Source organism: Anomalospiza imberbis, chromosome 4, assembly GCF_031753505.1.
Source record: "Anomalospiza imberbis isolate Cuckoo-Finch-1a 21T00152 chromosome 4, ASM3175350v1, whole genome shotgun sequence".
NCBI classification, from domain to species: domain Eukaryota; kingdom Metazoa; phylum Chordata; class Aves; order Passeriformes; family Viduidae; genus Anomalospiza; species Anomalospiza imberbis.
In genome coordinates, this window is record NC_089684.1 from 16,015,617 (window position 1) to 16,029,249 (window position 13,633).

The 13,633-nt window shown below is 39.7% G+C and overlaps 1 protein-coding gene across 1 annotated transcript in view; it reads left to right on the forward strand.

Annotated features, from left to right (window-relative positions):
* Positions 1 to 13,379, forward strand: part of MAP9 (microtubule associated protein 9) — a 99,143-nt gene extending 85,764 nt beyond the window's left edge. Inside the window, exon 11 of the mRNA XM_068187246.1 lies at positions 13,353 to 13,379. Within this exon, the coding sequence (XP_068043347.1) occupies positions 13,353 to 13,364 (12 nt within the window). The 3' untranslated portion in view covers positions 13,365 to 13,379. The remainder of the gene's footprint in view (positions 1 to 13,352) is intronic.
* The last annotated feature ends 254 nt before the right edge of the window (positions 13,380 to 13,633 follow it).

The following is a 13,633-nucleotide window of genomic DNA, read 5'->3' on the forward strand; positions in this document are numbered from 1 at the left end:
AACCAATCAGTGGTCAGGTTTGGATATTGGCACCTGGAGTGACCACTGAAGGCATGGACACGCCTCTGAGAACACAGGGGGTTAAAAGCAAGAACCCCCAGGTGAGCTCTCTCTTTGGTTCTGGTCAGAGTGCAGTGCAGATCTCCCCTGCCCAGCCATGGGCTGGGTGGGGGAGGGAAGCCATGAGGCCTGGTCGAGGTGAGCCGAGGGGTGGAGGGACTGGAGCCAAGCCAGGTCCTGCGGACGGAAGGGTGGAGAGAAGCGAAGATGCCTTTGTCGTTCCACACCCCTCCCCCCCCCACCAGAGGGAAGAGACAGAGAGTCCAGACGGCACCTGTAACTTTGCCTGCGGAGAAGAAGGAGAAGGGGGGGAGGTGCCCAGCCTTGGCCTTGGGAATTGGCTTCTGAGCAGAGATTTCAGCTGTCCGGGGAGTCTGAACTTTTAACCCTTTCCTGGGAAATGAAGGCTTTGTAAAATATTACTCCTCCTCTATTTGAAGTACAAGAGAGACAGTCTGGGATCTGAGATGCTGGAAGAGGAAATTTCTGGGTGGGAGGAGATGATGGAGTGGCTTGTGGCTGGACTTTTCTTGGTAGCCATAGACTGAACCAAATTCTCCTGCAACAGAGACTGCATTTTAGGGGGATGTTGTGGTGGGCCAAGAGATCTGTTTCAGTGACTGCCAACAGAGGAATGGAGAGAACAGAGGAAATCTGAAGAGGGTGTGGTGATGTCCTCTGTCTTCAGGAAGAAGATGATCTCTGTTCTTGAGACCCTTGGCCCCAGGGGAGGAAGAAAAAGGGGGGGACTGTAGTCCCAAGATGAGAAGCTGAACTGTTCTTTCTTTTGGTCTGTGGCAAAGCTTCCTTAAAGGAGCCCTATGAGCAGTCTGTCCATGCACGGTGGTGAGAGCACTGTGACATGGAAAGGAGAGTGTCACCATGGCAGATTTTCTCCAGGCGGTTGCCATGTGTGACATGGAAACACAAGGGTGGCAATTGTGTTTCCTGGGGGAGTCTGTGGTGCAAGAGAGACTTCTCTCTCCTTTGAGGGCCTGAGTTTTGATTATCTGAAGGGTGGCAACTTGATGAGGAATCCTGGGTGGTGTCTCACTGTGGGTTTGTTTGGAAATTGGGTGGGAGGAGGAGGAGTGTTTTGGAGGGTCTCCATCCTGGATTTAGTGTCTGTGTTTTTTATAGTAGTAGTAGTTTAATAAAGTTTTTTTTTTCCTTTTGTTATTAAGCTTGGGCCTGCTCTGCTCTGTTCCTTATCACATCTCACAGCAATTATTTGGGAAAGTTCATTTTCATGGGGGCGCTGGCATTGCGAGAGTGTCAAACCATGACAACTGTGCAAACTGACTTGCATTAAATAAATGAGCCACATGAACTTTAAATCTCAGCTTCCTATTTAAGGCAAGTCTACACATGAGCTTTTGCTGTGAATATGTATATGTACTAAGATGAAATTAGATAACATAACAGCTTGGAAAAAAAGGCTGCCGGATTTATGTTGTTTCTGCTGCAAATCCCACTTAGGGAGGTATGGGAGGGTGTAAGAGATCCAATTTACGTAGTTTGCCTCTGGCAGTCTCTGTTCAACGTTCTTTACAATTAGACAGTTGTCTTGTCAAATTCTGTCCAACATGCAGGGCTTTTTCTGATGGAACAATGGGCATTTATGCCAGCTCCTCCTAAGTTTACCAGCTCTCAGGAGCAAAATAAAGGTCTGCATGTAGTGCCCAGACTTGAAGCAGTAGTGATCTCTGCTTGAATCGCAGAATGAGGAAAGAGTTGCCAGTCCTTATCCATTAAGTTGTCCAACAGCGGATTTGCTGAAATGGCAAATAAGGCTTGATGAATAACAACAAGAAAAGGCAGCAGCTGTCCCATCTCCTGTCCCCAGACATAATTTTCCTTATATTATTTACTGTGAGGGTTGGATTTAAAAAGCCCCTGCCCCTTGATCACTGACCTTTAAAGGCAGTGCTGTGCTGCATGCCACTCAGTCAACCCAAACTCTGCCAGTCCTTACTCACACAGATTTTCCTGGAGTGAGTCAGATTTCAGGACTTAAAGTGTTCTACATAGCATGGAAAATCCCTTAAAAATAAAATGGGAAAAAAACCCCTGAAAAATGACCTTGAGAAAAAATATCTGTGATGACTCTGTTATATGGTACCCACACAGAGATCATATGGTGTAAAATTATATAGGAAAAAGACTTTTCTTACTTAAAAGGTCAGAACAAAAGTGTTTCAATAGCTAAGGAGTGAATTTTCTACTTATATAGATCTGTAAACATTTTGCCATACAGTTATAAACTGTTGTTGTTCCCTTTTCTCACAGGTTCAATTCTACTTATTTCTCCTTTTCAAATGCAGCAATATAACTGTATGCACAAAAATGCATCATCAGTCTGCCTTAGGGGTAAATGCAAGTCAGCAGGTAATGAGAGGTGTTGGTAGGTATGTATAAATACAACTTGGAGCTGCTAACAGCAGTATTTCCCAGCTTGTGCTGGTTAAACAAATAGTTGGGTGCATCTCGTTCAAAAATGATTGCACCAAAGGCTCAGTTCAACTGGCTGTTTGCTCACAGGCTGTGACTGAGTTCAGCACTGTTTCCACACAAGGCAAGACTGCAGAGCTGAGCACTGCATTTCAAACGCAGCCTTCCCAAATCACCTAGTGCATCGCATGTACTTGTTTCATTCAGACAAAGTCAACACTGTAAGATCAAGTAGCTCATCCAAGAAGTGACAGGTTTAAAGTTGCCCATTTAAAACCAACACATATCTATTTTTATTTACATACCTGTGACACAGTCTGTAAGTAACTAGACACGCTATTTTTCTCTAAGGTCCATGGCTTCATTCACTGTACCCAGTTGGCAATCCTTATGCAATGAGCATGTTCTTGATATTTCTTTATATTCTCACTATGTATTTTGCCATCTTATTCCTTCTCTTTATTGACATGCTGTCCTTTCTCTGCAGAGAATATAGAAATTGTCGTTTCTTCACAGCATTTTCTATGCTCTTTTCATTATTACATCTCAATCAGAAATACTCAACCTTTATTATGATTTATTTTCTGTCATTTGAATTCAAAGAAGCTGCCCAAAATTTAATAGGATTTTAAAATGACAGGAATAAACCATTTCACTATTTTTTTCGTTGCTTGCATTTTAGACATTTTTCCTTCCTATTTTTCCTTAATTTAGCTTCTTCTAAGTACAAAAATTTCTGAAAATTCAAAAATGTAATGTGGAAAATGACACTTCATTACCATATTGAAAGCATGGTGTACAACTAGTTGTTGCCATTTCTAAAGAGTTTTTTAGATGTTCTCAAGGCAAGCATGCTCTGTTTATTTTAGAGTACTCATCACAGAGAATAGATTCTCACAGCTTACAGCTTGAATATCACACACACTTCAGTCCTCAGTTTCTGGTAGCTGGGAAAGCAATGAGTCTCTAGATGCTTTCCAAAAGTCAGCTGTATCTGCTTGTTGTATGCTTGTTTGCATGCCAGTTACTTCTAATTCTAGAGATCCTTGGCTTGTTGCTTCTTACAAACAACAATACCACTCACTCTTTTTTTGTCTAAAAATTAGTCTCGTAACAATTTTTAAAGGTTATGTATGTTCTTAAAACTGAATCAGATGCTTTTCAGGCTCAGTTTTTGACTTGCTGATGATATCTATGCAGTGTTGAATGTTGTCTTTAGGACAAACAGAACTAAGTCTCAAAGATGAAAAACTTTCAAATATGTGTTCCCTCCTCTCCAAGTTACAGCTCTCAGAATACAGAAAACTGATCACAAAGTTTACACACATTCTGTCCTCCTTGTAGAGAGTGCCTAGAGCATACAGTTGACTATACATTACTCAGAAATATATTTTAGTGAGCTTATTTCTCAAAAATGTCCATATGTTTTGGAGGGGTTTTTTTGTTACCATATGCTATTCTTTTTGTGACAAACCCTTTTCATGTTGCTCTTAAGTTCAAGGAAATGGGTCATCTTTTGACCTTGCTTAGCCTGTCTTCATTAAGATGAAGAAGATTGCTGGTGTGGTTGGCATCTAGGTCCTGAAGAGATTCTCCAAAGAATCAATATGGATAGAGTAACCTATCAGAAATTTAATTACTTTGATGAATAATGGCATCCATGAATGAAGACAGCCCTTTTGGGAATGCTTTCTGATATATAATGCCATGTAAAACACATCGTGTTTGTTATGAGCATAAATAGAAGATGCAATTAAAAACAGTTTCCAGTGAAAATTTATGAAACTGTCATCTTATATAAAGAAATGGTTTTTTTCACTCACTAAGACACAAAGTGAATATCTTTCTCCTATGTTGCTGAAAGTAAATTAATTCTTATAAGTTTCTGCACACTATTTCAGTAAACTTTCCCACATTTACACAGAATTTGCAGGCTTTTCTGAACCCCTCACTGGCTTCATCCAGGGTCATTCTGTACCTCTGTGTGGCATTTTATGCAATAATATCTTTTGGGAAAAATACATCACATTAAATTAATGGATTTTTTGGTAAGTATTTCTTATCCTTAAGAAATTACTTTAATTGCTAAAGAAGTGGGAAAAGAGTACTGTCCATACCTGATATGACTCATTTTAAAAAGTGAAGTAGTTACTGTCTCATTTGTGCACTCTGTCACAATTTTTGGAACTTCTGAATGACTAAATTATAGGCTAAATGCAGCAAACCTGTACATCCCCCTCCTCAAGCTGCAATTGTATGACTCAAATGCTAACATACAGAAATGCTGAGAAGTTTCAACTGTTTCATCTTCTTCCTTGCTGATACTTTCCATTACAGGTGTCACACCTTCTAGTGTAGTAAAACTTCGGTGCCTCATTTTTGACTGACAGCACTGTTTGTGAACAAGTTAAGCTTGTCAGCCTATCTTCTTCATAAAGTTGAAAAGTGCTCTGATCCAAAAAGTCTGCCTCCCCCTCAGAACTGAACCAGCAGTTTTCTCCATGAACTCCGTTTTCCTTTGTTAATTGCCTGTGATTACCACCCACATTTTCCAGAGAGTGATGGCATTTGAATTGCTAGGAGTAGTTTAGGATGGAGGAGAGGGAATGGGAAGAGGCTTGGGAAAAAAGTGGGTAGGGGTTTGGCATGTTTGTAAGACTGAGTGTTCAGTGATTGCACACAGCCAGGAGACCAGCAGCCAGAGCACCCTCTGTGCACACAGCTTATCCATCCCGCCCAGCTTTGGCACAAAGGAGTCTGCCAGCTCCTGCTTTTCCAGAGCAGCTGAAAGCCTCCTTCATGCTCCACTGAAATGTTGCTATCATTCCCTGAAGATCTATTCCCTTCGCACTGCACGTCTGGCTGGCACAGCCTTCCTTCAGCAAGAAGCTCTTTCTGCAGTGCTGTTTTTGCAGGCTGGAGAGGGGAAGATTCAACTGCCTTTCAGCATCACCTCCCTGTCCTGCAAGCTGCAGCATGACCATCTCAGGGTCCTGGGGAATGGTAAGACACATATGCTCCCCCCAGAAATGCAAAAACATCTCAAGAGTCTGTGTGTGGCTGGCTGTGGTGGAGGTGTTTGCGTCTGAGATATTTATCTTAATCTTCCTTTAAAGTCAGGAGAGACCTACTTAGTCTAACCAGTGGAGTTTAAAACTTTATTATGTTGGGTTGGACAACTTTCACCCTAAACACCATCAGCTGTTTCCAAGACCTTCTTTAACCCTAGTGGAAACCTCAGCTAGTTCTTTGTATACTGTGAGTACCTAAACTCCAGTGAAAGGAACTCCACCTGTCTCTGGTGATACCACAGGGATGTGCAAGTATATTTTCTCTCCATCAGTATCTGGGCTGAAATCTAGTATATATACTAGATTGTTCACCAGATCATCAGTGAAGTTTAAACACATAGTGTCCATTGATTTCAGATACAAGAGCTATTCAGGGGTGGAACTTTAATGCTTTGCAGATTGTATCAAATTTATCCTTATAGATGGTCTGTATGGTATTCTCTTTCTTGTTCACAAAGACTTTGGGGGGCTTGCCAGTATGCAGAAACTGTCAAAAATACCTCTCCCAGACAAGCTCCAGATATAAACTCTATTTTTCCTAAATATCCTTTACTGTGATACAGGCAAAAATTCCTATATGGCAAGTCCTAGACTGCCAAAAATAGAAAGAAAAAAAAAAACCCAAAACAACAATTGTTTTAATCTGTAAACCCATTCTGATGTCCATAAAAATTTTTGTCATATTGGCAATCTTACACATTTTCACAGTGCACTAATTCTTCACCTAACAGGTGAAGATGGTGGCAGGTTTAGATGGATCTGCCATTACAGGAAATTAATACCACACCTTCCAATCAGTGCCTTCCAGTGAAGACCAGAAAAAGCAGATTTCTCTACAGATTCTGCAGCAGAGTTTTGTTGAGTGACTAGAGACCACCCTGTTCTCTGTATCTGCACACAATCTATCTTACCCTGGCTTCTCTATTATGTACAGAAAATTTAGTTTGTGGCTCCCACTAACTCACCCTCCCCCCTCTATTCTGAAGTTTTCCCTGTGATTCTGGCTTTCCGCCAGCATTGATTCCTGCCAGTCAGAATAATCCCATACATTTGTGTCTTCTTTTATTCCTATAACTTTCCTCCCAGCATGGTCTCATCAACAAACATTTGTACATACCTATTTTGGCTATTAACCTCTCCTGAGTGTATTGGATGCACTCTTGTCTTTCCTAATAGCAACCTTTGTTCACTGACAAAACTGAAGAAAATGCTGTTAACATCTGTGTGTGAAAAGAGAGATCTTCTTTATCAGTGTTATTACTTTTGTCTCTCTACCAAATTTGACAGCAACATTTGGGACATTGCTCATGTCTTCCCTCAGCAAAGAATAATTTCCAAGTAGTTTTTTATGATTTTAATGTTACGGTTCTGTTCTTTACAGTGCAAATGTACCTGGCCTACAGAGTGGGAAAATAAATTTTGCGTAAATTTTGTTAAATTTTCTACCACCTTATGACATTTTAAAGAAATCATACCTATGAAAAATTCAGTGGTTTATCTGATTTGCCTTTTCAGAGAAAAAAGGCAAAAGCATTGCACAAATATTTTATCCATAACATTGTATCTTATGCTGTGCAGCTAAGTATTAATATGACCAACCATGAACCTGCTCCTTGTAGAAATCCTGAAATTTCTCTAGCCTAAAAAAACCCTTATATACCTCCTATTTACCTTCATTGCAGTGAAAACATTACTTTTGTAAAGAAACCTGAGTAACAAGTATTTTGCAGACATACTTTACAATACAAGGCAGTAAATCCATGAGCTTGAAGACAGAAGGGCTTCACCACACTCAGACTTCTCTTTAGGCAAAGTAATTCATAGCTTCAACCCCTTGCTACAGCAGTGGCTCAGAGCATCCACAAGCCAGCATCTCTCATCTTGTCACCTTGCTGCAGGCACATGCATCTCCAGGACCACCTTTATTTGCAGGTGTACAATTTAGTTTGACCCTTAAAGAAACCTAAAATAGTTTTACTATTGCAATATTGTTTTAAATTATTAGTATTTGTCACAGAGAAATACTTCCTTTTTGTTTATGCTTCTTTGTGAACTTTTCCACAACAAAAGAAACAGAACATTCCTAGTTACAAAATAATATAAATTACACACTCAGTTCTCTGACTTTTTTCTGTTAAACTCAGTAGTACAGTGCAGTAATGCTATCACACATTCATAAATATGACTGCAGAGGTATAGTGCACTATATGTTGAATATTATTTTAGAATAATTCCTATGTCAAATATAATCATTCATTTATGGATATAAATAACAAAATAATCTATCTTTCCATAAAAGATATCCATTTATACTGAAGAGGGTTCATATTAGTAAAACTTTAAAGCATCAAGAAATTAATAAATAATACCAAGCTTAATAAAGGGGAGAAAAACGGTTGTGTACTTAAAAATCAGGCTTCTGTGATTATGCAGCAGTCTTTAGGTTATTACTATTTTTCTAATCCCAGATGAGTTTAATTCTGCTTGAGTACCAACTTCTGATGTTGCACAAATGAATCTACCAGTCCTACACTGGGGAGCTATCAGGGTCAGGGAACAGAGTTATCCACTCCAAATTTACCTGCTATTTTGGAGACTCTGACATTGATCTTGTGGCTGTTGTTGAAAACTGGAGCTCTTTACTAGCTAGCTAGCCTGGAGTTTATACCAGATGAGGTTTCCATACTGAGAAGGCTCCCGCAGGCACTGGACTTTTTTTTGGTCAATCCAAAGTAGATCTTTTTTAATTTATTGCAAATTTTGTAGCATATCTTCCCTCAGACTTCCCTCAGGCAGTTGTCTAAGCTTTTCCACCCTAGGTAGACATTCAAAAGATCAAGTCAATATAAAAAGAAGCCACCCCTGTCATCTTCTCACCACTCAAAAACAGCTTCTGGCAGCCAACACTTGGATTAGTGCAGAATTTAATAGCATTTCTGTAAACAAGTTGTGGCTTTCACTGCACTAAGTAAATCCTGTAAAGGGAAATCCCGCTTTGAAGCTTTCTGAAGTTCTACAAGTTACCTATATATCAAAAAATATATTTTGTTTGGATTTTCAACAAACCCATGATAAGACCCTGGCAGAAAGCTACTAAAGAAATCAAGTTGCTGTAGGACTGGTGCTTATAAGGTTTGAAATCTGCCTACTGAGTCTTTGCCACTTTTCAGGATAAAGAGTAAGCAGTAGAGTATCTTAGGGAATTAGTTTTATTTAAGATCTTCATCAGTGACATGCAGAAGGAAGGGATGCAGGAGTATGTCTCAGTTCACAGATGATACTGAACTCCTGCAGGGAGTCAGACAACACACTCACACACAGAAATGAGCTCTAGAGAGATGACACACAGCTGAGCGCGTGCACAAAAAAAGTGGCAGATGATCCTGTCTAGATATATATAGTATTGCATCTAGGAAGAATAATCTAAGCCATGCTTTCACGTGGCTGAACTGAAAGCTGGCAGCTGGAGCTCAGGAAAGAGACCTGAGGGTCTCTGAACTGATCTACTCAACATGCAACAGCAGCCAAAAATTGCCAACAAAATATTGGGTGTTCTCAGAAAAGATGGTTAGCACAAAACAAAAAATATAAATGCCTGTGCATCCACATCTTGAACATTCTGTACAATCCTATTTCCACGTTTTAAGAAGGACATAGAGAAATTCAAGAAAATGCAGGGAAAAGCAGCTAAGATGATTAAAGGGATGGAGCAGCTGCCTTCACAAGGAATCAGAGAAGTCTGGGACTTTTTATGATCTTATTCCTCCCCCAAGCTGAGTGGGATATGGTTAAGGTTTATAAAATCACAGAGGCAGAGTGTAAAGAACATACAGAACTGTTGTTTCCCAAGTCCTGTGATGTCATCTGGGCACTCACTGAAGCTTTTGGACAGCACTTTAGAACCTGCAAAAGAAAGTCCTATTTTGAATAGCACTACTTGCTCTCCCTTCTGAAATCTGCTGGCACAGAAGGCTGTGGAGGTGCACCATACCAGCAAGTTAAAAAAGGAGGAAGCAGACAAATTCCACAGCAGCAAATCCATAAAGGGACACTAAAATGAAGAGAGGAACCCACTTGCTGGTATCTCTGGTGCAGTGGAGGGTAGTGGAGAAATATGAGGGGGATGGACAGCAGAGAGACAGGATCATGAGTTGTCTCCAAACAGCATTTCCCATTGCCACTGCTGGAGATGGAATGGATTATTAGTTTGACCCAGAAGGCAATTTTCTGTGTTGTCATGAAAATAAGACCCTGTTGTCCTTTGCTAGAGCTTAAACCTGCCAGTTCAGAGTTATTTCCACCCATTTAATTTTGATTGCATCTCAGTAGGCAGTCAATGGTGCAGAATTTGTCAACAGGAACAACTGTGTGGTAATTATCAATGGCAGGGATATTTTTTGTCGTTTTGACCATGGCATTTTCTTGCATTAGAATTAAGGAGAATATGGGGTTTTGCAAAAATGAAAGGAGGTGGACAAATGTTTTTAAATAGCTATGAATCTTTTGTAGAACTTTAAAATTATGCAAATTCAGTTAAATAAGAAATATGTTGATTGAAGAGAATTAATTAGACAGGCACAAAATAATTATTTTTAATGAACATATTTTTAGGGCTTTGTTCTGCTGCAGTCATTAAAATTTCTGGATCAGAGTCCAGTTTCTAGAGTTGAATATTGTTCCCAGGTTTTCTGATGGCATTACTGTTGTACTTTGATGGTGAGCAAACAATTTTTCTCGGGAATGAGGAGTTGCTCAAATAAAAGTATTAAGCTGGGCCTAAATAATTAAAGAAAGACCAGAAGTCCTGAAGACTGTACAACCCCCTTTGCCAACTCATCCCTTTCAGCAGAGATTCCCTCTCACTTTTAGGTTTCCATAGGTATCCAACACTGCCTTCTCCTCACTCCACCTCTTCTGCTGCACCTTTTTGTCTTTCCCTGTCCACCTTGTTCCAAATACCCCACAGAGCAGAGTATTTCTTCCCTTTTCCTGATTTCTTGTCATTCCTTCTCCCAGCTCACAGAAAAGGCTAAAAATGCCAAAGACATCTCCACACCCCCACACCAGAGGGTGATTGTATGTTGGAGAAAATACTGAAAAAAATATTGATTTTGTAGGTTGCTAACTGTTCCAAGGGAGGCTTAAATACTTATTTATATTCATCAGTTATCACAAACTCTTGAGGTGATGAGCAGTTGCAGTTTTGATACCACTTTACTGTATCACAATGCCAAAAGAAGACAAGCAAATCACATCCTCTGGAAATGTGCTGCATTTGAGAAAAAGGTTACAAATAGGGGAGGTGCCTTTTTTTTTTTATTTTATTTTATTTTTCTCTCCCTGGAAAGTAGGAGAGCAAATAGATAATCAAACAGGGAAAAATCTGACAGACTAATTAACTGACATTTGTACTAATGGATGACAATATGCTCTTCATATAATTTATATTCTGTATGTCCTTACATATAACAGCAAGAGAAAAGATCAAAATCAGTTATTATCAGTTATTACTATTATTATTATTATTACTACTGCTTTTAAGTTTAATCTTCTGTTTCTTGCAGCAGCCTTAACTTGGACTGTTGCAGCCATACACAGGAGAAAAAAAAACCAAAAAATTTGCTGTAATTAAGGATAAGAATTTTTTTCTCTTTAAAAGTTCTCAAAAATCCACTGCATTTTCAAACACTGTGAAATTTAGTAGCTGTTTAGAGGGTACATTAGGATGTGTTAGGTGAAATCTCAGATCAAATGAGCTGGAGATTGGTGAGGAACAATCCCTCAAGGTATGAACTTTTTTGTTTTCTTGTTTGATGGGTTCTTATAATACATTGCTAACATTGTTCCTGGACAATCAAATCATAATGCTGATCATTGATCTCAGCTGCTTGATATTTCCCACTGCTAGCACAAAGGGATCACTACCCAGGATGTAATAAGGAATCAAAATTTGAAAGCCAGTATCCTCTGAAACAAGGGTAAGACCTCTCCCCCTCCCACAGCACTCCCTACATCTCACAGTGAGTTCAGCTGGAGGAACTGCAGCTGTTCTCTGTGCCTGTTTTCAGTTTCAAGAGGGACTGACTAAAGGCTGCTGAGATGCACAGCTCAACTCCTCCGATCTGTTTTCAGTGGTTTTTTTGCACTGGATGTTCCGGAAATATAACCATAAATCTTCCTCTGTCACAATTCCAAACAAATCATGGCATTGCCATGAAACATGAGAGAGAATACAGTTAAGCTGTCCAGAAGCAAATCCAGAGGCAAAATAGCAACACCTCTACTGATGTAGAAGCCAAAATGTTTATCCTTCACATTCTTTGCTTACAAATACCCCTGGGATCAGCACTGACAAATACCCATTCTGCTCTCCCCCAGAGGAAATTCAACAGTATTTAAATCACCTTTGAAGGCTCACTAACCTTCAGATTCTCAGGTGTGACTGGCAGTATCCATCCCACAGGCTGCATCCCTTAAACCATCGCTGCAGGGACCTGAGTTAGCTTACTGAAGTCAGCTGGGGAGCATCTGCCCCTCACACACTTTCTGAGCTTTCTCCAGCTTTAATATCTGCATCAGTACTGGCAGAGTGCCTTAGGAAGCTGTCAAGGGCATGTGCTTTTACATCCTTGACAGCACTACACGAGGGAGGTGGCTGGCTCATGGGCTGCAGCTACTCAGAGATCCAGTAGGTCGTACAAGACATCAGCAAGTTTCTTACATCTCTCTGTTCCCTACCTAATCTTGATTCAGTACAGAGTGGAAATCACAGGTTGAATCCTAAGGAAAAATCTGTAAAACTGTATTATTCTTACAATCAGATGGATTCCCCTTCCTTTTCTCTCTGTGTGGATCCTGAGCCCAAATTTTCTAAGTTTGCCAGTATACATCCATTGTACAGTCAACCTTGTGTTCTTTCCTTTGATTTTTCTTTGTCTTCTCCTCTACTGCAACTGCCTTTTATCATTCTTGCTTTAACTTCAGATGACTGAAGAAATATACAGGCTTTTTCAACAGCATAGTTTTTTGTTTGTTTTTTTTTTTTTTTTTTACATGAGCCATAACATGATATACCTCTTTTCAGCTAATCTGTTTCTCTCATAAGGCAAGATATTCTATGCATCTTGGAAAAAGAAAGAAAAGATACATCTAAAACAGCTTGTGAGGATATGGGGAAGGGAATAAATAGTTCTGTTATAAAGGACCATTAGCCAAGCCAGATGTGGTTACTGAGAGTGTTCAGAAGCAAATTCTATAACATAAATTGAACACATCCACACCTGTGAAATGGTTATGTCTCTTTTTTTCCTTTTTTTTTTTGCTTTTGGCTGAAAAAATTTAAATATGGAAAGTTGAAATTTAGACAGAGGCAGAGGCAGCTTTGCCAATTCTTTTAATGTTATTGCAAGTATCACAACTGTTAATGCTTTCTCTTCAAGTCCCAAATGCTAGCAGCAAGACATTGCAAAGGAGTTGTCATTTCTGAGTACATTCTGAGTCATTCTGATCTCAAGGAAAGGCTTGAAGCTGCTTCAGAAATGTAGCCTAAAGAATAAAATAGTAAGTAAATAAAAAATGCACAGCTTAACATCTTGCGACTTTTAAACAACTGTGATGTTTTTCCAGTTGCATGCATTTTGAAGATGAGATTGGCAATACTGTGCATCATAGTCTTAATCCAGTAGAAGAAAATAAACCTGTTTGTTGTGCTACCTAGAGCACAGGAAAACACTGTCCTGACTAAGAATTACTTTAATCTTTTACGTTCAGGTGCTCTCCTGATTCAAGACCCTTCTATGCTTGCAAGCTAACAGAACTCCAAAAGAAGTTACTTAACTTGCACAAATGAGCATGAAATGACCCCTATTCAATACCCCAGGAAAGCTGCCAATCAACTTCTGCTCCACTCAGCTGCTTCTGGGCAGGAGTTCTCCTGTCTGCAGTTTGGGAGGCATTAACATTTCAGCTGGGCTATATCCCAGATTTTTCTTTCACGATGCCTTTGGCATCAGCTGAGAAATAAACTGCCATGCAGTGCACTGGCCCTGCTT